Here is a 26,372-nt window from a genome sequence, read left to right as displayed (position 1 = left end):
TCCGCCATTATATGTATTTATATAAATCTACTACTGTTCGTATTTGTGTAACTGAACCATCAAAACGGCGGGACCGATTTTGATGAAATTTTTGTTAATATATTTTGGGTGGGTGGATTTAAATTGGACCCGCTAGGGAAGTAACTTTGTTATCGGGAAGTAGTTTAATACAATGTTGATTGTACCTAAACGGAAACGGAACCGGCAACCAGGGCCGTATTTAGGGGAGGGCAACCGGGGCAACTGCCCTGGGGCCTCCACAGTTTTTAGCCAGTTAACAAATACTGAGATATAGTCAAATTATAATAATGTTACTATTTAATATTTTAAAAGTTACCGATACAAAGACGAAACAAATCATAGCTTACTGATTGAAATAAAAAAAACTAATTAATTCATAATAATTATATAATTATTAGAGTGTTCACGCTTCTGTTTGTCTAGGGCCCTCACTTCTTTGTGGCCCCGGGGCCTCCAGAACTTTAAATCCGACTCTGCCGGCAACTAGTCTCAAGAACCAAATCATAGTAAAATAGTTTTAGATATAAAGGAGTTAAACAGTTCGTACTTGCAAAAAGTTTGTATATGCAAATATGGTTGTTAAAACTAAATCACAATAAAATAAAGCGGTGAATCTAACGGATGTTCATTCATTATAACGACAGTTATCCCTTATCTCTTCTATCACTTACAATCGTTTACATCGTATCAATTTATCTGTCAAAGAGTACAGGCGTACTTAATGGCCGTAACAAAAAATAAAAAAATACGATTATGTTGACTTATACTATCATGTTATTTTACAAACCACCGTTATTTTTTTAAAAATATGTTAATTATGCTCTTGGTTCGGAGAAGTACTAATCACATCATATTTTCTACTACCAAACAGTAATACTTTGTAAGGTAGTAAACTAGTAAGTAGTACTTATTCGGTTCCGGTTTGTAGGGTGTACATGCCAGCAACAACAGAAACATAATTTAGTTCCCAAGGTTGGTATCTATGGGCCTATATTTAACATCTTATCACCACGTGCGCCTAATTATTTGATAAGAAGTGATGTAACTTTAATGATTACGGCCTTATTCATATACAAAAAGAAATGTTAAAAATTGCACAAATCATGACCGCGTGAACGAACCCACTACAGGATTCGATAAAATCTCAGATATGCTGTACACTACTGAGGGTTCCTTTATTTTAATACAAACCTTTCCAATTAATTACAATTTCTCATACAAATTTTACGTCCAAAATATATTTTTTCAATAATATTCAATAATAATGAAAATCATAGATTATTCAAGCTCTCGATTAATGGTACATATTGCGTCAATTCGATAGCTCATGTTGGTTGTTTACTTTTTAGGGTTCCGTAGCCAAATGGCAAAAAAGTAAGAGTTCCGCTTATGGAATCCTCTCCCTTCGAGGAGAAGGTGTGGAACATATTCCACTACGCTGTTCAACCTATGTGGGTTGAAGGAATACACATGTGGCAGAATTTCTACGAAATTAGACACATGCAGGTTTCCTCACGATGTTTTTTTCACCGCCGTGCCCGAGATGAGTTATAAACACAAATTAAGCTCATGAATATTCAGTGGTGCTTGTCTGGATTTGAATCCGCAATCATCGGTTAAGATGCATGCATTCTAACGACTAGGCCATCGCGACTCTTCAGATACGATAAAGGTTTTTTACGTTGATTTATATGACAAAGTGGCATGGTACGCTAGAGGGGATCTGAATTAAATTCAGGGGAGAGAATTGTCCAGTCAGTTCTCAATTAATTCTTCGATAACTAGTTAATTCGTTCATGTTAGTCAAATAACTGTACGGGCCGTTGCAGTACAGTACACTTAAAAGGGCCGAACCGTATTGCTGTCACGCCGATTAAATGTGGTTTGACCTTTATTAGTCAGGCCTGCCGTTAGCTGTTTCGTCGCCCGCGTGCAATATTGATTATGTTGCCCTTTTTTTTTCGTTTCAAAAGCGTATAACGCGTTTCCATATGATTTGGGCGGGTATATGAGGCTTGCCAGCGCTGAAGACACCGCAATACTCACTAAAGAACCAGTGGTACCCATTCCATCTTTTCGGGGACGTCACGAGATTGCTTGCGAATACTACCGTGACGTCCTAACGGTAGACTCACCTCTGTGGGCCTCCACTTCCTAGGGGGTTCTTGGAGTACAGAGAAAAATAATCGGGCCCTCACCCCCTCTTTCACTAATAATTACCCTTTAAAATTATAGATACCAAATAAGAAATCTTGCGCGCAGGGTCGTGATTTTCTAGCTACAGACGCTTAAGCTTTTGTTTAGAGGGCCTCCTGAACTCCAGGGCCCTGGTGCACTGCACCTCCTGGCCCTACGATAGCTACGCCACTGCTTCTCCGCGGTCTTTTTGAGCGGCGACGCCAGCGTAACGCCGCAGTCTCCTCGACGCCGGACAAGTCGTCCATCGCCCACCTCCCAATATTTCTTAAAAATCCCAATAGTTCTTAAAAAGGTCTTCGAATGTTATATGCTTTTTAGGTTATTTAAGGGAAAAATCAAAAAAAGAATGAATGGATAAAAAAATAATAGTAATGAAAAGCCAATTGCGATTTTTCTGAAGTAATTTATTATTTAATAAGAGATTCCTTCAGTGCAACATATATAACGCATCGTAAAATTATTTTTTATACATTTATTGCTCTTCATTTACAAAAAAGAGATATATTATTATCACAAAATATGAAAAAGCATATAAAAACAGGTAAACAATAACAAACATTTTTATAGTATACTAATATAATACAACACCATTCCAGTTAAATTTACGTCTAAATTTAGAATATAATAATTTCGTCGAAATTAAATAATTCAAAGTGTCATTTTGTCGAAGTGTGCGGAATTTTTTCAAATCCATACTAAACGTTATAGATTATATAAGATCTCGATTAGTTTTATCGCGGCAGTAGAATATGAGTAAATATGAGTAATTTGTATAATCTATTTATCAAAATAGTCTGGCGGATACTACTGATACTGATATTTTGGATATATTGCATATTAGTTGATAAAATATAAATAACTTACTATTAAATATTGGCAAAACTGGTAATTTTTAAGGATTTTTGTCCGTTCAATTTGAATCGGCTCATCTCTGTGTAGCCTATTCCAATGGACGTTGGAAAAAAGATAAACAAACCTTTTGTTTAAGTATTTCATACAATTTGATTAGCAAATTGTATGAAATACTCAGCTATAATGCCGTGGTATATCTATAATGCCGTTATCTACTGAGCTACGAGCAAAAAAGCGGCAAAAATGTAAAATGTATGAACTTATCGATAATAAGAGTATACAATTATTTCCAAAACTAATCGAGATATCAAAAAATGGCAAATATATCATGATATATATTATTTTTTCTTATTAATATGCGATCAAAAGTTGGAAGTTGGAAATCGATCAATCGGTAAATGTTTATGATAACGATTAATATACCTTAATTTATAATGAAACACTCATTACACTTAACTACTTATTAACACTTTAATTTACTTCCAAAATTCAGATGATAGTTTCGTCAACGTTCATAACGTCATTTTTCGTTAATCCGTAGTGAATATCACAGATTAATCAATCGACCAATTATATCGCGTAAATTTGCTGTCAAATATTGTTTATTTAGCGTTTTTACTGTTGTGATTGGTCAACAGTAGAGTATGAATTATAGGTATGTATATATACTTATATATTTTTATATTTTAAATGGCCCCGACATCCATTTATTTGATACAAAATCCTGATCAGAAAGATATCGTCATACATATTTATAATAAGAACTTATTCATTTATTTTATGCGTGTGACCAATAAGAAAAGATCACACACATAAAAATATTTAGATATCTATCATTGAAACAGGAATTTCCTACGAAGGTAAAAATAGTCTTAAAGCCTTCAGGCTTTAAGACTTTAAGCCTTCACTGAAACGGATACGGGAAAGTTTAATGAATATCAGATATGCAAACTAAAATAGACTTTATTTTATTAACAATAAGAGCGTAACAATACAATATATAATCATTCTATCTTCCGTCCTCAACATATTATTATAATTTACAAATTGTGATTGATTCCAGCTTTATTTACAATATTCACTCTATAACTTCCATGGGCTTAACTGACAGTCTCTTAGCGAGAGCCGCACTCGAGTCCAATTGTTGCTTAACATAGGAAACTGTCCCTTTTGAATCTGTAAGCGCTGATGCCTTTTTTTCCTTGTCACCTGGTGCTAACACTGGGAGACTTTTATCAGCCTGAAATTAATAAAAGGAATATATAGAAAGTATGGTAAATCTGATTAAAAGATGTCATCCTTACAGGATCACTCTATACAAAATAAATGAAAATTATCCTTCTTGTTTCATACAAGTTGAACATGAAGTAGAAGAAATAGGAATCTAAGGAATCATTATTTGCAGGAAATCTTAAATGAAAGGAATAATAATTACAAACTTATGCACACCATAATATTCCATTTAAGTGGAAACATTCAAGCTTTCAGTTACTCTTCAATTTAGGACCCACGTCATAAGGATCTGACAGTAGACCGTTCCTACATATGATAAAATTTGTCTGTTTGTTATATTAATATAACCGCTTTTTACTAAATGCATAACACATTTTTTTTGTCTGTTTTGTTACTGTTTGTCCCGCGATCTTTTATTTGGAAAAAGTTGATGTTATAAAGAATAACTTAGGCTACTATAATAACTTTTTTGTTAAATTCAAACGCACACGATGTCACGGGCACAGCTAGTCTGTACATGTAGTTATAAAACATGGGCAGTTTAATGCCTTACGCAAAATTTAATGAATAAATAAGATAATACGCTTTTAAGTTTTTTGGGAGTATCAAGGTCATCCGATGTATAGTATCTTCTCTTTCTGCCAATAAAATATCTTACCGGTTCCAATTCTCTCCAGTGTCTCATACAATCTGTTAATCTGTCACCGAAACCTGGAGCGAAGTTCTCCGGATCCACCGCTATGAAGCAGTGGCCCAAGTTAGCTGGCCCACCTTCCCCGCTGTGAGACCATGAGCGAATCTTGTGTCCGTAGTTTGAACCTGAAAATATTAACTTTCATATATCATAACAAGTTTTAACTAGCGATTAGCTTAAGTCAATCGAATAAAATATAGATGAGCAGATTGCATTACAAGCAAATTTTTATTTATTTGCTTTGTGTATTGGCTTTTATTTGACGCAGTTAGATAGCCAACTATTTGAGATGTTTCGCTGTTTATCCAGGATGTTTAAGTGTGGTTGCGTTATAGGCCAAACAAACCCAAAGGGAAAACGGAATTTATATTAAGACTGTCATTGTCCGTCCGTCTGTATCTCATAAACTGAGATAGTTAGATAATTGAAATTTTCACAGGCATTTCGGCAACAGTAATACGTCATGTTACCGAAACTATAAATACTGTTGCCGAAAATGGTACGGCACCCTTTGTGTGCGCGAACGACTCGCACTGTTCAGATTTTCATATAAGTACGTACTTTACGTCTCTTTTCACTTGAGATGGCTTAATTATTAGAAAGCGTGTATCTCAAATGAACATTGCAAGTTAAATCCCAGTGAATAATCCACAATCCTGAATTGAAGCAGCGTGGTGCAATAAGCTCCAACCCTTCTCTTTAAAGGAGAAGAACGCCTCATCAGAGGGATATTTTCAAAATGTTAATTTATTTATTTCTTACAAAATGTTTTAAATACCTGATGATATTCCACAAAACAGTTCTACCATAGCAGCGAGTCCATATCCCTTGTACCCAGACGTGTCCTCGCCTCCGCCGAGTGGCATTAGACAGCCCGTCTTGAAAGCCTTCAACGCGAACAAAAGAATCTTTAACACAGTGTTAAGTGTTAACGAAATCACAATATTCTAGAGAGAAAATAACCATATTTTATCCAGACAAACCTTAAAGTGATAGCGACATCAATAAAGTGCCTAAATCGGTCTACATTTTCGATTGAGATTATTTATTTTAACTATTCAAACACTCATAATGACTAATTTCATACCCTTTGTCAGCTGTACAGTAAAGGAAATACGTTAACACCTCCCCCGGCTTTTCAAACAAAATTAAGAGTTTATTAATAGAACTTTATATTAGAATGACACGTACCAGTTCAGCGTCTTGCGTCTCTTTACCTTCGGGATCCTGCGCCCAACCTTTTGGTAAACTTTCGCCTTTTCGCATTTGCATTTCAATCTGAAAATTAACAAACAAAATATGAGAATGGACATTGATCTAAAGAAATAGCCAAAATCTAGCAGAATATTACTTGGGAAATATTATTTAATTTTTATTAATGATTTAGGTATGCAGACAGCCAATGGATCAAATTTTAGTAGTTCTACTGCCATCCATAAACAGAGGCTTTGTAACTACAGCCATAATTGATGTGACGTTTCAGTTCCTAAGTTTGGTAGCTCATTGATAGAGAAAGTTAATATTTGTAAGATATTATCATTGAGACCAATTCTAATTAAAAATACAAAGATCTAGTTAAACCAAGTCATACATTCTAACTATAAAAAGTCCATACCTTCCCAACAGCAACAGCCGTTGTCGCCATGTCCAAGTAAAAGGTTTCATTGTCTGATCCTGGCGCGGCTACTGACAGAGGATTTGTCCCTAATGCTGCCTGAAAAAGTTGCAAATTCGCCAATAGTATATTCCCGTTGGAAACCTTCGTGGCAGTTCGCCTACTTGAGTACCGTGAGTGAGAATTTTTAAAATCAACTAATTTGTACTTATGTTATTCAGTTTGTCGAGATGGCCCAGTGATTAGAACGCGTTCATCTTAAAAGATGATTGCGGGTTCAAATCCAGGCAAGCACCGCTGATTCATGTGCTTAATCTGTCTTTATAATTCATCTCGTGCTCAGCGGTGAAGGAAAACATCGTGAGGAAACCTGCATGTGACAAATTTCATAGAAATTCTGCCACATGTGTATTCCACCAACCCACATTGGAACAGCGTGGTGGAATATGTTCCAAACCTTCTCCTCAAAAAAAAAGGAGAGGAGGCCTTTAGCCCAGCAGTGGGAATTTACAGGCTATTGTTGTATTCAGTTTGAAGGTTTTGTAAGTCGGGCCGATGTTTTGAGTGTAAATCCCAGTTGGGACCAATGAAAAGTGAGTTTTTCTAGAGAAAAGTTTTTACCAACAGTTCGTATGCTTACGTTACTTGGAAAGCACGTAAAGCCATTGGCCAACAGTCCGTAAACTCTCAGGACGTGTCAGATTTGCCGTCCCAACCACCTCTATCTTTTTTTCTTTTTCAGAAATTTAAAATACCGTTGTATTGTAAATGAAAAAAATCATTTAGAATTGTTTGTAGCAGATTTATTAACAATTTTCCTGGAATATTATATTTTTACAAGAAAAATAAAACACTATTTATATAACAAAATTGTTTCCAAGCGGTAAAGTGTTTTTATTTCCTTATGTCAGTGATATTTGTTTACATAAAAACATTTTGCGATAAGGAGTGTAATGTTTTACAACTCTATATTTGCGTGTTTTGTTTGCTCAAACTAATTATCCTGATTGTTTTAGCCATAGCGTCGTCTTTTTGTACAATACAGTAATGTTTTTAAGATAATTCATACGTTTCACACAAAAAATGGATAGTGTCTTACCTTTTTACTTCTCGTAGGAGCGAGTAATGGGGATGTGTTTGTGAACGCCATCCCGATAAGACCCTTGTCGGCTGCTTTTTTCGACCAGTAACCTGCCATGCCGTTGTGGTTCGAACCTGGCAACCAATATACATAGCTTAACATACTACCTGGCTAATGATTATACGCTCTTTTTTCTCTATAAACACTTACACATACGCGCGCACGAACCAACGCACGCACGCACACAAGCACGAGCACGCATACACGTAATTACTAAGAAATTAGTTCAAATAGGATTGGTCTCTATACGGCTATATTTAATGTGTTAATCATAACTGTAAATATAAAATTTTAATTGCTTTTGATTACAAATAAATAAATACTTATAACTTTTCATTAATGTCCTTTGAAAAATACATAGTTCTAATGTTTTTTTTGTCATTTTATCATATAGATAGGCGGACGAGCAAACATGCCATTTGAGGGTAAGTGGACACCACCACCATACATAATGGCACTGTAAGAAATATTAACCATTTCTTACATCGCCAATGCGCTACCAAACTTGGGAACTAAGATGTTGTCATTGACTTACTCACTCTTAATGTCGGATTACAACAATAATGAGTACTACTGTTTCAAAATCTGATGAGTGTGTGACTTTGTTTCCAAATAGACTCCTAGCATAATAAATATCACTGATGATCTCTAACAATGGTATCGCGTCAAATCAATGTTGAAGCTGTATATTTGTCTTCACTCCTGTTTGTCTGTGTCTATACAAAAACAACAGCCTGTAAATTTCCCACTGCCGGGCTAAAGGACTCTTCTCCATTTGAGGATAAGGTTTGGAACATATTCCACCACGCTCTTCCAATGCGGGTTGCTGGAATACACATGTGGTAGAATTTCTATGAAGTTTGACATATGCAGGTTTCCTCACGATGTTTTATTTAACCGCCGAGAAGGAGATGAATTATAAAAACAAATTAAGCACATGAATAGTCAGTGGTGCTTGCCTGCGTTTGAACCCACAATTATCGGTTAAGATACACGTGTTCTAACCACTGGGCCATCTCGCCTCATATCTGTACGTTAACATTAAACTACTCCGGTAAAAGCAATAATGTCAAGTGGTATTTATCTTTGCGCTATCGTCAAATGTAAATATATACAGCAATAGTAGTGTATTACTTTTATAATACTTGTATATTAACTCTTTATCGATGTTTTTCATAATTAATGAGCCCTGATAGCGTCCGGTAGACCGTGTATCTTAACTGGAGATTGCAGATTCCAATTCAAGCAAAGTCCTCTGTACAATAAACTCATCGTAAGGGTCTATCTACTCTACGAGACTTGAGACATTGATTACCCTAATTGGTAAAAACTCTCATGTCTAACAACATTGAAGCAATGAAGTGGACTAATATGCAAAACTTCCCCTCAAAAGGAACCCCTAACCCAGTAGCGGAACAATTTCTGTTATTTATGAATAGTTTGCAAAAAAGAAATAGAATTGTCATATACGTTCCGTTCAATTACGTTGCTAATGCTGATTATATAAACGGTTAATAATAGGATCATATCGCCATTGACGATAATTCAAATCGTTTCATGATTGCGAAAAATGACACAGAATAACATAATAACACACCTAGATACATAACCTATTTATATAATAACGTAATTTACTAGGGCATACAAGGAAAATTTGTAAAATATTATGAGACAGCAATTACTGTAATATAATCATTAAATGTAAACTTGTAGGGAAAGTCTTTATCTGACCATGTGTTTAAGAATGAATGTTTTTACACAAAACAAAATTTTTGATACTATTTTAAGTGATGGTTGATCGAACTGGCAATTGGTCCACATGATGCTAAGTTACTACTGGCCAGAAATATTGGCATCGTGAGACATTTTGATCATTAATTTCATCGCCCTGTAATGTGATGTCTCTTGTGCATGAAGTTACATTCTCTCATACATCAAACCAGAACACAACAATCCTAAGTATTGTTGTTTCACTAATGTAACGGCATTTTAAGTTCCTGTTTTCCAAGGTTCATAAAAGTAATATATTTGTAACAGATATTGGATTTTTGAAAAATCAGATCAGAATCACGAATTAGATTCATTGATTTCGGACAAATAATTTAAACTATTTAATTTGCTACACATACACATACATTACATCGATTGTACACCAGAAAATAATTAAATTTAAAGAATACAATGTAGGTAGCAAAGGGTTAATCTCAGTATAAGCGTGGAATTAAGAACTGTTGACTTCCAGGCAGGATACATTACATTCATAAAAGAGTATAATTGTAGTTAACTAATACGATTGTATTTTTTAAATGTTGAAAAAGAGTAATATAACTACTGAGTTTCTTGCCGGTTCTTCTCGGTAGAATCTACTTTCCGAAACGGTGGTAGCTTCACTTAATTGTTAAATTACGATTTAAAAGTGCTTGTAAAGGCCCACTTGAATAATTGTTTATTTTGATTTTGCTAATGCACAGCACCGATTTTTAGATGGCCCCAGACTATTGGGTAAACATAAACACATGCGCGCACACGAAAATTAAAATAAATAAATGAAATTATAAGAACAAAAAAGTAATATACTCTGTTATTGTATACATTATTACTATATAAGGAAACGTCCATGTGAAGAGATAACAAAAGAATTGCTTGATCAGTGGAAAGGAAAGATGCTAGGCGATTAATTGGCTATTTTAGCGACGAAGAGATCATATTATTTCTTTTATCTTTTCTGGCAGGCTTTTTGTGGATTTTTAACATTTTTGATTCTTTTGGCAAAGGTATAACAAACTAATTATTTGAATATATAATGTTTGAACATGAATATGATGCAAATCACCATCTGATTTGTTATACCGTTAACAAAAAACCCTAAGATTACGGTTAAAGTATTATTAATATTACTATATGTCCATACCCTTTACGGTCACCCATCCAACGCCGGTTTGTTTGGCCTTGTTAATGGCAATATCCATCGCGAAGTGGCTGACAGTAGCGCCGAGCACATTGTTAGCGTCCACCCACGCAGTCGACGCATTTTCTTTCAATATCTTCGGCTGATTGTTTGGTTTACATGCTCCGGATATGATGTCGTTGACGTAAAATTCTAAGAATAAATAAAATAAGTATTTGAATTCACATATATTTTTTTTTAATATTGAAAATAAAAAAAGTTCTGTTATAACTATTTTATCGACTTTTGGAGACTATCGAACGTAAACGTAGTGCGTTAAGTTACATTACGTTTGTTAATGTGGTCTTACTCTGATACTCATTTTAAATTTATGACCCACTCTCGTTCTAGAATGGAAGGAAAAATGTGACACAACCGGAAAGTATACACTCGCAGTACCAACTCCTGCGTCTGCTTCCCAAAACGGTGCCAGTGTAAACTGTGTCAACTTACAGATTACAGGGTGCTAAGGATCCATCCGATCCTTCGTGAGTGAAAAAATAGAGTAGTGTGTTAAGGTGTAAAATGAGAAGAAAAAATATCAGTTGTGATGGACTTTAGACTAACAAAAATAGGTCTTGACTATCACAGAAGCGTTTTGTCTCAAGAAAATAAGATCGCGAAAAGCCAAATATAATATATGCAACTTTTAAGATAAAAAATATGAAACAGAAATGTTTGTTATGAGCCAGTACAGGTACCTAATCTATTAAGTCCATGGCTCGGATGTCCCACCCTGTCCGCCTCGATCAGCAGCTCGGCCTGCTGTTGTGCTGCTTTAGCCGCGGCTCCGACGGCTTTTAAGCAATCTGTCATGAATCGCAGAGCATCTGCTGTCGCTACCTTGCCCATTGCGATACTGTATACAAAAAAAATATATTCATTTGTGTTTTATTGCATTAGGCAGATAGATTGTGTGTAGTTTTTACAACTTTTTATTAGTTACTTTACAAGAAATATTAAAGATTTCTTCTTCGCCAGTGCGCCGTTATCCTTAGGAACTAGGGACCTTATGTTCATTGTTTATAGTTACACTGGCTCACTTACTCTTCATACCGGAACCTAGCGATGTTCCGGTTTAAAGAATGCTTATTCCAGTTCCAGACTTATGTGCTACTCAGCACTTGACCATAAATTTAAATGAGATTTTGACATTGACACATGCAGATGCAAGTTTAGTGTCCACTAACAAACGATAGAGTTTATTTGATATTTACAATTGTTCAGTGGAAATGTATTCGAAAAAAACCATTACAAATGATCCATGAGTTATTTGAAACGAAAATAATTTTTCTTTAACAGGAAACTGGAAACCTGCGACTCAATATACTTATTATTCAAATAAGTACCATTATATAAACTTAACGACAGCTCAGCATTTTTATTATAATAATAAACGAGCAACCCGTCCCGGCTTCGCACTAAAAATACAGAAATTCTTTAAACCGCTTTATAGAGATACATTTATTTTTATATCCAAAAAATATTTATATTAAATATGCTGTAAGGGCCATATTGATATATAAGTATTAAAGGCACAATGTATTTCAGTTAATGGATGAGGATTGATGCCTAATTCCTTAAAATAAAACTAGTTATAACGGATTTGAATCACGTATAGCGTTCCAGCAACGCTGTAAAGTGCTCGAAACTTCGGGATGCCAAAAATAATTAATATGCGCGATTCAAATCCGTTATAACTAGTTTTATTCCAATGTGTAATAATCGCAAAAATTTAAGACAACACTATCTTTAAAATAACTTCGTGAAAATGCGATTTTTTCGTGAAAATTAAAGTTTAACAAGGTCATAAGAGATAGACATATACCATCGCGTACTGTTTTGTAGACCTTTTAGAGGCACCTGGTAAGGTGGTAATATAAGCGTTTAATATTATCTCGTAAGGTTCAGCCAGCCTTCAGCCAATATAAGCGCAAAAGATGTGTTTTATTTACGACATCACTTTAGAAACCTCTAAAATTATCAGTTTCTTTGCTATATTGTGCATGTAATATACATATAAACCTTCCTTTTGAATCAATCTACCTTTTAAAAAAACAGCATCAAAACCATCGGATCTTTAAAATTACGCCGTTTTAAAGATCTAAGTATAAACAGGGACAAACAGACGTAAGTGACTTTGTTTTTTACTATTTAACTATGGTGATGATAATTATTGTTATTTTCTTTAATTACTTTTGCAATAAATATTATACTACATATTATTGATCATCCACTGTTCTATTTCTGTCCTATCATGAGGCTATAAGATATAGAATTGTTTGTTATTGTTTCAACTAAACAATTAACAAGTTATTTATATGACATACTTTTATAGTTTACCCACATTTTAGATTACGATTGTCATAGGATCACGTTAAATATTATGTTTCATATCCGTCCAAAACTAAATAAGAATATTAGATGAAATAATTTTAAGCATTTTTAGCCGACGCCTTGGCTGGTTGATTAAAATCGCAAAAGTGACATAGTTTTTTATCTTTTTACATACCTACGTAATTAAGGTGAGCTTATCTTTTACTTTTTAATTGTTTATAATTCGAGTATTTATCAGCTGATTAAATTAATTTATTGTATTTTTAATTGTGCTGTAATTTTTCCTATTTAAGTAGGTCTGTAATATTATGGAAAAAAATGACAATTCGGTAAAGTTTATTTTAAAATATGTTTCGAATAAAGAAACAACAAGTAAAAATGTTGTACTGCTTGGTGGATACATACGTTGGCTGTTTTTTTTATATAATATAATCATTTTTGTATATATCTTATAGCTAATATTGAAATGATTATTACATTCAAATTATATAAAAATAAACTAGCTGTACCTTATGACTCCAATGAGTAATTTCCCAATATTCACAGTTTTTATCTTCAAAAACACATATTTATGTTTTTCTTTTGTTTTACTTGAGTTGAATAATAAATAAATTTATGTGGTAGTGCTTTCTGCAAGCACGTCTGGGTAGTGTTTTTAATGGAAGTTCATGTACAAGGAACATAACATTTCAGTTCCTAAGGTTGGTGGCGCATTGGAGATGTTAGAAATGGTTAAAATTTCAAAAGACTACTGACGACTTACCATCAGATAGTCCATTTGACCGTCCACCTACTTAGGCCATAATGAGAAAAAAGTTAATTCATTGTTATGTCCTTATGAAATGTCTAGGCTTTCTATATGTCGAATATTTCTATTCATTTCTATCATAGGTTCAATGTTAATAGGGAAACAATAAAACAAGCATACTGGGTTACTTTGGCATTAATAATTTTATTTTGATACTACTGAAATATTAAATTCTATGTTGCTATGTTTCTTTATCACAGATTTTGTTTAAATTAATCTCATTTAATCCCGACATTCGGACGATTTCGTTTACGATAAATTACAAGAGTGACACAATTGTTATTTTTATATCGATGTGTTGTCAAATACTATGTAGGTACGAAAGTAATTTCGGATTAGGTTTTTCATTTTTTAATCTTAAAAATTGGCGCCAAGGTATAAGTAATGTATTCCGTTTATTATTCGTATTATAAAATGTTTATCGATAGTTCATCTATATGATAAACAACATTATTTTTTTGAGTAAAATCTATTTGAAATTTAAATGAGTCTTACTTCAATTCAATTTTTAATGTATAGGTACTGTTTGATTAAAGTCAAGGGTTAATTAAATAACTACAGAGAATTAATTATTTTAGCTATAATTTATTTATAACATCGTGCTATCAGGTTATGGAAATGCCAATGACGAATTCCCGCTAAATGACCTTCAGATGTAAAAAGGAAAATAATTTGTTATATTTCACATACATATAAAACGCTATCAATAATTCTTATAAGTACAGTTCAATTGTAGATTTATTATCAAATAGAATATCTTATTTGGATTTTCTATTTCAAATATCGAACATGCGATCGTTTTGTTTTGCACACGAACCAAATTACAGGTATCTGCTACCAAGAATTTGGAAAAAAAATTGTATAATATTTATGTATAGTTTTGCTTCCCAATTATAAAACATGCTTTTAATACCACGAAACTCCAACTATAAGAGTTTAAAAATAAATACTAATATATCATTTGTTATTACGAGTATAACCTAAAGAAAAACGGATCGCTTTTCATGAAAAAAAGAAATACTTACCAAAATGAAAACAAAACTTGTAAACAGATTACACTATACAGATAATGTAAGCTAAATTAATAAATAATGGCGCTGCAACACGTATACCCCTCAGAGCTTTATGTGACTGACTGCTCTATGCTCTGTCTGTACTGTGTAGGTTAGGTGACCGGCATAATGACGTTAGACGTTAGTTAATCACAAGGTGAATGTAATTTAAATGAGTTGATTTTATACTAAATTGGTTGTCTTGTCTTGTAGAAAATATATTGTATGAATGCTTTGATCGATAATCTGATTGAAAAAAATTACAAAAACAGTTTTTAATTTAAAATGTGGGCATATTTAAATTATTTGATGAATTAATACCGCATAAATTTAATACATAGATCGTTTTAGTATATATGTTTATTTTTGGCTATTTAAGTGCCATATAATATTTGTTAGTGGGCAAATTATTTTCTATTGGTATAATGTAAATTACTTTCGATAGTATTAGATAATTTACAATCAAAATCAATCTTAACAATGCATAAACTTTAATTGTTGTTTTACTGTCAATGACCATAGATTACAATCAACTGTTGAGTGACTAAATCAAAAATAAAGAAATAATTTTAATACACGTATCATTTATATAAAGCTTTTATATTTAATAGATCACAATGAGTAAAGTTCACTTCCCATTTAGGTATTATCTTGTCAATACGGTATGTAATTTATTATATAGTGATTTTGATTGAACGAAAACAAGAACAACGGAATGTAACAAGAAATGATACCCTGCTGCAATCAGAATTATTAAAAAAGGCCAAAGAATTAATTCAATTTTTTAACGAATAAAAGATTGTTTTTAGAATTATCAATAATAGTAAATTTGACCAAAATATTATCTATTATTACAATTGTAAATGAAAAAGATGTATTCAAATAATGAGCTAAAAATAAAAAGAATAGCTTGGTACGCTGGCAGCACTGGTCGCTATGTTGTTTTATGGAAACTCGCTAGATGTCACTACACTAGTAGTCGCATTTTAAATATATAGGAATTTCTCTATGATTAGGCGACGGATAATTTAAAAATGTAATTAAAGAGTTCATATTATACGGGGTTATTACTCATTTGTAATTCTACGTATACCTTTAAAGGGTGAAAGAGGTTACTTTTTGCAATGATTTACTGAGGTAAATCATGCATGTGCATTGTGTTTTTTTCAAAATAAGTCAAAAATGCAGCTTTTAAAATTAATTTAAAAAAGTTTCAATTTAAATATTTTTTTCTCTCGGATTTTTAAGACGAATAAACACTGGTTGTTTATCAGTATTAAAACAATAATTCTCGGAAACAGTGGCGTAAATAGAGCGGTGCCACCGCTGCCCAGGCACAGGGCGTAGACTCTCGGGGGGCGCAAGAATAGACAGACTGGGCAGAATTATTGTTTTTTCGTTTTGCTCTTGTTAAGATTCCGCTGAGCCCCTAGTACTCGATTCCAATACAAACGTACTTACATGCTAGTATCATTAAAAACATACATCGCGCTCATTTTTTTGGCAGAGCACGAGCGTATATTTTGTGTTTAATATTTATCGTTAATGGGCAACGCATATGCAGTAGTGAACCTGGCTTTAAGTTTTAGTGAGTGAGACAGTAACATAGGCAAAGGGTCTGCTTAAATAGGGCGCAATTATAGTTCGCACAGGGCGAAGAAAAAGCTATTTACGGCACTGCTCGGAAAGTTCCTAAATATTTTCGTTCTGTAATTGGATTTTAGTCATGTCATCATCAATATTTATAATAATCATTGATGGGATTTCATTTGCTGCTTCAGCCCTTTTAATTTTATTTTAAATACTTAATACTTATAAATAAAAAATGACCTTGTTTGTTAAAGTAAAAAAGGTATCGGTAGAATTTGTAAAAATGTGCTTGGCACTTAATGTATATAGCTGTTATAACTTATAATCATTTTTGGCACTAAGCGCTCTTTTTTAATAGGCTATCTGACAATGCGAAAAATAAATTGTGAATTATTGTTATCAGTGTATATTATGAGTTTAAAATGGTTATTTACTAACGTAAGTAACGTAAATAATACTTAATTTATTCAAAAATCCATAAATAAAATTGCATTTTTTCAAACGTTTGTCACATGACACAAAACGCTCCTGATTGGCCGCGATAAAGTCACTTTCTTGTTAACCTTGCTTTTCTATACTATATGTATCACAGATTAAAATACAAGAAAGTGACGTCACCGACCCCATTGCAGCGCCATATTGCCCAAGTAGCGTTTTTGCGCGCTATTTAAATATGGAATTTTTAATATGATATTTTTTGGCAAATATGTACTAGTAGATAAATAAGTATATATAGGTGCGTGCTGCGTCACCACAGATGAGCGCCAATAAAGTCAGTGCGTAATGAGCTACAGCGCGTTTCACTTGTGTCCTATATCTACCAGTGGCGACGAGGAACATCTACCCACAAAGCGAAAAATAAAAAACGAACAAAGGAATTGAGGCGGATTAAAATGTTTTCCAATTCAAAGCCGTTTTTTGGAAATATAACTACATTTAATCATCAGCATCAAGATTGGGTCACATATAAAAGTCGACTCCAGCAGTGGTTCGTGGCAAATGACATCGATGGTGAATCGGACAAAGGAGGTCTTAAAAGGCGCGCCATATTGCTCAGCGCATTCGACGAGAGCACTTATCAACTGGCCAGCAATCTCGTTTTTCCAAAAACTCTTGACGCAGTGAGTTATGTGGAAATTGTACGAGTTTTGGATGTACATTTTACTCCAAAGCGCTGCGGGTTTGCAGAACGTCATCACTTTTACGCGGCGTCGCAGCGACCGGGGGAGTCGCATGCGCAGTGGGCGGCGCGGTTACGAGGTCTAGCGAGCCATTGCAGTTTCAAGAATTTAGAAGAAGCTTTGCTAGACAAATTTGTGATGGGGATGCTTCCGGGTACCGAAAAAGAAAAACTCTTCGCAATGGAAATCGGGGAGTTGTCGATGGCAAAGGCGGTTGACCTGGCGGAGGGCGTGCGGTGTGCACGCATGGCGACTACGGCAGCAGGCACAGCAGAAGGAGTCAGCGTTGACCCTTTGTTTAAAATGACAAAGGGCCGCACCAATCGTAGTGACGGTGATAAGTGTTCCGTGTGTGGTCGAAAGAATCACAAATCTAGTGAGTGTCGCTTTGTAAATTACCGGTGTAAGAAGTGCAATAATAAGGGTCACCTGCACCGAATGTGTAAAAAAGTCAATTACGTAGACTCAGATGAGGTGAACGAGGGTGACGACGGTGAGTTTTTTAATATTCGCAGTAATAACGGGGGGCCTATGACCGAAACAATATCTATCAATAATATTTTATTAAAATTTCAAATTGATAGTGGGTCGTCTGTAACCGCTATATCAGATAAAACTTATTATTCTTATTTTAACAGTGTTACTTTAATTCCTACCAACAAAAAGCTTATCAGTTATAACGGAGGCTTAATTCAAAGTTTAGGTATAGCTAGGTTACCAGTGACATACAACAATAAAACAAACGTATTAGATTTCTATGTCATACAAAATGGAGGGCCGCCATTGCTTGGTCGCGATTTTATTTCAAAATTTAATTTAGAATTATCACCAATTAACGGTTGTTATCATGTGTCGTCGGTACCGGAATCGGAATTGCAATCATTTTTAAAAAAATACTCGGATATTTTTACCGACGAATTAGGTTGTTTTAATAAATATAAAATAAAATTGCACTTGAAAGAAAATGCAAAACCAGTTTTTATGAAAGCCAGGCCGGTTCCGTTTGCGTTAAGGGATAAAATAGATAAAGAAATAAGCCGTTTATTGCAGATCAAGGTCATCGAGCCCGTCGAGTTCTCGGAATACGCGTCACCTATTGTGCCGGTGTTAAAACATAACGGTACGGTTCGTCTATGCGCTGATTATTCACAAACGTTAAACAAACAGTTATTAGTGGAGAAATATCCTTTACCGACTATACAAGAACTATTTACACGATTACATGGTGGGGAACAATTTTCAAAATTAGACATGTCTTCAGCGTATAATCAGTTCGAATTGCTAGATGATAAACATGTCACTTGTATAAACACACACAAAGGGTTATTTAAATTTAAACGGCTTGTGTTCGGGTTGTCTTCGGCCCCCGCCATATTTCAGAGGGCCATGGAAAGTATTTTATCGGGGATAGATGGCGTACTTTGCTTTTTGGATGATATCCTTATTACAGGAAAAGACAAGGTGGAACATTGGGCTAGGTTAAAATTAGTTTTCGATAGATTAAAAGATTCGGGCTTAACTTTAAGAAAAGAGAAATGTGAATTTTTCAAAAATGAAATAAATTATCTCGGATATATAATTGATAAAAACGGGATAAGGAAATCGTCAGAAAAAGTTAAAGCAATTTTAGAAGCTGCAGTCCCTAAAAATTTAAAAGAATTACAGTCGTTTTTAGGTTTAATTAATTATTATAGGAATTTTGTACCCAATGCATCCACGCACTTAGCCCCTCTGTATGATTTATTAAAAAAAGGAGCTAAATGGTCGTGGTCCCCGCAACACGAAAGGGCGTTTTTGGAAGTAAAAACATTTTTAACTTCAGAAAACGTATTAGCTCATTTTGATTCAACCGCAAAAATCATATTAACGGTGGACGCTTCACCTTACGGGCTAGGGGCGGTGTTATCGCAGGTCGGAGCCGACGGCTTAGAACGTCCAGTTTCGTTCGCTTCACGAACGCTAAACTCAGCTGAAAAAAAGTATTCTCAAATACAAAAAGAAGCCACGGCTATAATCTTTGGGGTACGCCGGTTTCATCAATATTTATATGCTAGATCCGAGCCGTTTATATTAAGAACCGACCACAAGCCGCTTATTTCAATTTTCGGTTCCCATAGGGGTATTCCAGAGGTGTCTGCAAATAGGTTGCAAAGGTATGCAATATTTTTGTCAGCATATAACTACACCATTGAGTATGTCAAAAGCGCCAACAATAGTGCAGATTTCTTATCGCGCGGGATTCGGCCGGCGACAGCAGCGGCGTCGACCGACGGAGCTGCGAGTATTAGTCCGGGAGGAACTCGCGAAGACGCCGGTAGTGTACGTGGATGGAACGAGACGGCTACATACGTCAATTTTATTTTAGAAGGATGTTTACCGGTGACATTAGATCAGTTAAAACATGAGACTAAAAATGACCCGGTACTCACTCAAGTTAGTGATTATGTCTTTAAGGGTTGGCCTCGGAAAGTTTATGATTGTAATTTATTACCATATTTTAAATGTAGGTTGCAGTTATCATTAGAAAATGGAATTTTAATGCGGGGGCATAAGGTAGTTATTCCAGAAAATTTACGTAAACACATATTATTAGAATTACACAAGTCACATTTAGGTATAGTAAAAACTAAGGCGGAGGCCCGTTCTAGATTTTGGTTTCCGGGAATTGATGAAGCGATAGAAAAAATGATCGGAGATTGTTCAACATGCATTAGTATGCGGCAATCGCCACCCCGCGCTCCGCCGGCGCCCTGGCCGTATCCGACACAACCATTCAATAGAATTCATATAGATTTCCTTGGACCAATTCAGAATAAAATGTTTTTTGTAATAGTTGATGCTTACAGTAAGTGGGTTGAGTGTTTTAATATGAATAACAATATAACATCGGGATCGGTTATTAGTAAATTATGTGAATTCATGTCTAGGTTCGGGGTACCTCAAACAATCGTGAGCGATAACGGCACTTCATTTACATCTGAGGAGTTTAATGCATTTTGTAAATTAAACGGAATATGTCACTTGACCTCGCCGGCATACCATCCCTCCAGTAACGGCCAAGCAGAGACTTATGTTAAAATAGTGAAAAAGGGCATAAAAACAGCTTTGTTGCTAGGTGAAAATGCGCAAGATATGAATAATAGGTTATTAAAATATTTATTCGACTATCGGAATTCTGTGCATAGTACAACGGGGGTGTCTCCCGCGAAACTGGTATTCGGTCGTCAACTGAGGTCAATACTAGATCTTTTAATTCCTCATCCGTCGCCTTCGTCCCCTCGTCTGAATAATCATGTTCAAAACAAACAGTGCTTGCAGACTAAATATCACGGCGGAAAATTAAGAACTAATTTTAAACCAGACGATGTAGTGATGTTTAAATCTTTTATAAATAAAAATAGATATGTGTGGTGTAAAGGTACTATTATCAAACAGTTGGGTAAAGTGTTATACTTAATAAAGACTTGTGAAGGTATTAATGTTAAAAAACACAAAAATCAAATTGTTTTGTCAAGGAATGTGTCTAAAAACCAACTGGTTCAACCGGGGAACAGTAATCGAAGTGAGGAGGAAAATCAACACCGAAGTGATGTGAAACTTGCATCAGTTCCCTCGACGAGGACGCAAACTAAGATGGTTTTGAGAAATATTCCTAGAGTAAACTATAAAAAATATTTTTAGATAAAAATAATTGTCAAATAAGGGGGGAGGAAATAGTAGATAAATAAGTATATATAGGTGCGTGCTGCGTCACCACAGATGAGCGCCAATAAAGTCAGTGCGTAATGAGCTACAGCGCGTTTCACTTGTGTCCTATATCTACCATGTACCTACTAGAAATAAAAAAATCAAATTTTACTGGGTTCCTTAACTTCTACTAAATAATATAAAATGGATTTTAAAAACCAGTCAAATAGCCTATTGCCACTTCTCATTTTCTACTTACTGATATTTTTATTGCATGTCACTTCGTATGTGTATATAAGAACAACTAGTAAAAAACTAGTAACAGTCATCTATATGTTTATTATTCTTTTTAAATTGTATAGAAAATCAAATGACATATTATGTATGTACGTACGTAATCATAAAAAATACTGAAGTAATATTTAGTTCATACACCACATAACAAAACATAATTAATTACATTCAAAATACAATTGATTTGAGAACACTTTTTTTATAGTCGGTTAAAATATATTTCATAAGAAAGACATTTTTTTAAATAAAAAGCTTAAATAATTGAGATTAAAAAGTCTAGCAGCGCTTTATTTGTATGTATTCTGTACCAAGAGGCAGTTTACGTACGATATGGATATGCGTTTGTGGGCTTTAGTACGCGACGCCGAGCGATACATACTCCCTGTTGGAGCGCTCGGCGCGATATGAGTTTCAGTATATATATGTATTATCTATGGATATGAGAATTTGTACGTGTTGGTGTTGCTTGCGTTCCATGTTGATAGGTAATTTTGAAGAAATAAATGAACAAAAAATTTTACATTAAAATTAATAATACTAACAGCCTGTTAGCTTGTTTGTTTGTTCCTGTAAATTTCTCACTGCTGGGCTAAGGCTTTCTCTCCCATTGAGAAGAAGATTAGAAGCATATACCACCAGGCTGCTCTAATAAAGGTTGGTGGAGTCACGTGACAGAGTTTTGGTGAAATTAGAGACATGCAGATTTCCTCGTGGTGTTGTCTTTCCCCGCCGAGCACCAGATGAATTATAAAGACATTTTATCATCACCAGCCCGTTTTTGTCCACTGCTCGACATAGGCCTCTCCAAGTGCACGCCACTTTGTGGTCTTTCTACGGGTACTCGCATCTAACACCTGCCAACCGCCTTGCGTATATCGTCACTCCACCGTGCGTGAGGACGTCCTACACTACGTTTGCCGAGACGAGGTCTCCACTCTAGAACACGTTTTCCCCAACGGTTATCGGTTCTACGACAAAAATGAAACCGTACCCGGTATTTTGAACCCGTAATCATCGGTTAAGATGTATATAATCTAACCATTGTCTTTTAAATAAAACCAATCTTAGGGTTCTTTTTTCTATGAAAACTGGCAGATAAGCTTACCTTATTATAATACATTAAATACCTAAAATATTTCCATGTACTTTAAACTGTTTTTTTTTGTATTGTCGTTTCCGCCACCGCTGATAGGGGAATATTATCATGTTTTTTTCCTATTTAATCTAGTTTCCAAAATCTAATAGGTCCCTAATAGGAATAGTTAAATATTAAGTGGGAACCGATTGACATATTTACTTACACATACCGGCTGTAATCATGTACTCTCTAAAAATGTAAACACTTTTGAAGTAATCAGAATTATGTATTTGTAAAAGAATATGTAGGCATATAGTTTTATATCTACGAATTATATATCTGTTGTTGAGTTTATCACGTTATATTATAAAAGTTCAATGATTAAACAGATATATTATACGAGACTGCGGATGTTTAAACAGTTGTTTGATGTTTTTAATGTTTGCATGACTGTTTCGTGTTGAATTCCAAACAGACGAATATTAGCATTAAGTGTATATAATTGTGTTACTTTGCTAAAATTAATAAATCAAAAAGTTTCTACTCTTTGCTTTGGTGGTGTCGTCGAATATTGTAAGTAACCTAAATATTTCATACTTTACGTTTCGCTTCTATATTTCCTGGCACAACGTATACGTTTTTTCAACCGACTTCAAAAAGGAGGAGGTTATCAATTCGTCTGTATTTTATTTTTTTTTTTTTTTTTTATGTTTGTTACCTCATAACTTTTTACTGGGTGGACCGATTTTGATAATTTTTTTTTTGTTTGAAAGGTAGTGCTTCCCGTGGGGTCCCATTTTTTTTTTATTTTTTTCCGATGATGGTATCCCTATGAAAACGACATAAGTCTTAAATTTGCATTATGTATGTGCGCGATAAATAGGTGAATAACTCAAAATTGGTTGGCACAATTTTGATGATTCTTTTAAAATTATAAAGGACATACTTTAAAGGTAGTTTGGTGAAAGTTTTGTAAGGTTCTGAGTATAGGAACCATGACAAATAAAGGGAACGGGAGGGAACGGAACAATTCTGAGGAGCACGTTAGCAATACTCGGTCGAATCTTTTATTTATGGGTTACTTGGATATTTGAATCACCTTCCGGAGCGTGGTTATGTTCATGTAATTATCATAATCGAATATTATAATTAACTAGCGACCCGCCCCGACTTCTCTCGGGTGCAAAACTGATACTAAATATAGAATTTGTTTATTTACGACATCACATTGCAAACTTCTAAAATTGTCAGTGTTTCTTTACTATATTGTTCATTTATTATATACACAAACCTTCCCCTTGAATCACACTATCTATTAAAAAAAACCGCATCATAATCCGTTGCGTAGTTTTAAAGATATAGGGACAGAGAAATCGACTTTGTTTTTATACTATGTATTGACGGAACTCCTAAACGGCTTACAGTTAGGGTGCGATTTGGGGCAGAATTTCTTACTGTCTTTAATTAAATTTTGTGTATATGATGTGATGTCATATGATGTACGACATAGCATACGAATAGCTCTTTTGCAAAGTTTTTTTACTGAGATCGATTACAGCTCATTCGAGGGTGGTACTTTGTAGTTTATGCCGCATGACGTATTAAAGCCGCATTTTCGAAAATCTATTTTTGCTTTATTCGAAAGTTTCCTTTGAAATTGCCCCCAAAGTAGTTTCTGATTCATATAAACGGCACGCTTAATCGATCCATATTAAAAAATAATGTTAGTCTACATCAGCTTCACTTAAAATCAAAAAATAAATAAAATTATAACAAAAAGAAAAACAGACTTCAAACAAAACACTATTTTAAAACAAATAAAAATGTACTAAAAAGTAATAAAAATAATTGCATATTTAACATATTTTTGAGAGTCCTCCTAGGTAAAATGAAATGAAAAATATTAGACTACTTAAAAGTCGATTTACGATTATATAATGTAGTTATAATTTTTGCTATATTTGGAGTCGGTGTCAGCCAACCTATACTATATCTATCAAAAAACAATACGAGAATACTTTAAGAAATATGTTTCTTACAAATTACCTTTTATACGATATTATACTGGGTCAATCAAGAGGCTCGTATCGCTTCTTTCTTTTGATTGTTGAAGCGTGTACCCGTGGCTGACACCGGCTCCAAATATAACAATAACTATAACTACGTTATATAATCGTAAATCGACTTTTAAGTAGTCTAATATTTTTCATTTCATTTTACCTAGGAGGACTCTCAAAAATATGTTAAATATGCAATTATTTTTATTACTTTTTAGTACATTTTTATTTGTTTTAAAATAGTGTTTTGTTTGAAGTCGGTTTTTCTTTTTGTTAAAATTTTATTTATAATTAATAAAATACAGCTGATATTTTAATTGTAATATTTTGTTTTAGATTTGTCATAATTATTTTTATCCTCAGAAAACTTGGAGCGAAGTTTGGCTTTAACGATATAAGTCTATTTTAAAGATATATGTAAACAGTAATCCGTGACTATTTTATTTATACATATATCATAAATTAGAGAATAGGAATAAACTATTTATTAGAATATTACATTGAAATGTCCTCTCGTTTTGTGGTATTTTAATAATGTGTTTGATCTCGTCCGCCTTGCTACTGCCCTGCTTTATTAAATATTGAAGTATTACATTTAGGTACTTATTGATAATCAAATTAAACATTACCACCGAATGGATACATCAAATTTAATGCAATAGAGACCATTATTTTCCGATACATTCGAACACTCATCGTCCATTTTACGGTTTAGGAAAATTTTAAAAAAATCCTTTCGTAGTAAATTTTGTAAAAATTTTACATATGTCATAAATTTCTTGTTAAACTCACAGGTCCATTAGTAATAAGCAATGTTTGCAATAATTTGAAAGATTCTGTTCAATTTTCTAGTCTAGCTTTATAAGCAGCGCGTTGTACTTCTTGTACTACAGGCAGGCATATATAAATATAATAAGTAGATTAAAATAGGTAGTACATGATATAAAAGCATAATATTAGTATCAGTTGCCTTTTAAAAAAAATATATTAACATACCTGTTGTGTTCCATTTTTGAATAAGTGTCTGCTGATCGACTGAGTTATTTCGAATTCACTTATAGAACCGGTGGTAACTTAAAATTAAATAATTGTAGCCGACACGCACATATGAAATATCGGAATTGTTTAATTTGTAATAATGAAACAAAATCAATATGTAAATATATTGTTCTTAATATTATTATAATAGTTGGTATATTTATATTTGTACAGTTGGATAGATCGGAAAATAAATATATATAAATATTTAAGTCGAGTTCCATTAACCAGTTTCGATACGCAGTTAATTATTTTATTATTTATCAAACATCAGCTCCACGAGGATTTTATTTGCATCTCACTTCGATTTTAATTATAACATTTTTGACCTAACGAGCTAAATCGTCCTTTTTTCTAAATCGTTTGAGATTAAAGAAAATTAATGTCAAATGATATTATCTTAATTAAACAAAGTCTTACTGGAATAATATGTGAAAATACAATTATATATAAACTCTTACAGTTTTAGTTAATCTATACTAATATTATAAACGTAAAAATAATTGTTTACCTCTTGATCTTTAAATAGCTTAACCGATTTAAATGAA

At 33.8% G+C, this 26,372-nt stretch overlaps 1 protein-coding gene across 3 annotated transcripts; it reads right to left on the bottom strand.

Moving 5' to 3' along the window:
* Positions 1–3,983: 3,983 nt before the first annotated feature.
* LOC124537284 (uncharacterized oxidoreductase YjmC) lies at positions 3,984–25,888 on the bottom strand. Of its 3 annotated transcripts, none has more exons than XM_047114075.1 (9): positions 25,783–25,888; positions 11,404–11,561; positions 10,667–10,855; positions 7,714–7,829; positions 6,615–6,713; positions 6,191–6,277; positions 5,778–5,886; positions 4,964–5,124; positions 3,984–4,312 (listed from the first exon to the last, which is right to left on the bottom strand). In XM_047114075.1, the coding sequence occupies exons 1-9, from the start codon at positions 25,794–25,796 to the stop codon at positions 4,151–4,153; spliced, it is 1,095 nt and encodes a 364-aa protein (XP_046970031.1). In that variant the 5' UTR covers positions 25,797–25,888; the 3' UTR covers positions 3,984–4,150. The 3 variants fall into 3 exon arrangements, with proteins under 3 accessions (XP_046970031.1, XP_046970032.1, XP_046970030.1); XM_047114076.1 differs by lacking the exon at positions 25,783–25,888 and adding an exon at positions 14,873–15,008; XM_047114074.1 differs by lacking the exon at positions 25,783–25,888 and adding an exon at positions 11,649–11,761.
* Between the last annotated feature and the right edge of the window lie 484 nt (positions 25,889–26,372).

The sequence above is a fragment of the Vanessa cardui genome, chromosome 18 (assembly GCF_905220365.1).
Source record: "Vanessa cardui chromosome 18, ilVanCard2.1, whole genome shotgun sequence".
Classification (NCBI taxonomy): Eukaryota; Metazoa; Arthropoda; class Insecta; order Lepidoptera; family Nymphalidae; genus Vanessa; species Vanessa cardui.
This window is presented reverse-complemented; position numbering and strand designations above follow the sequence as displayed.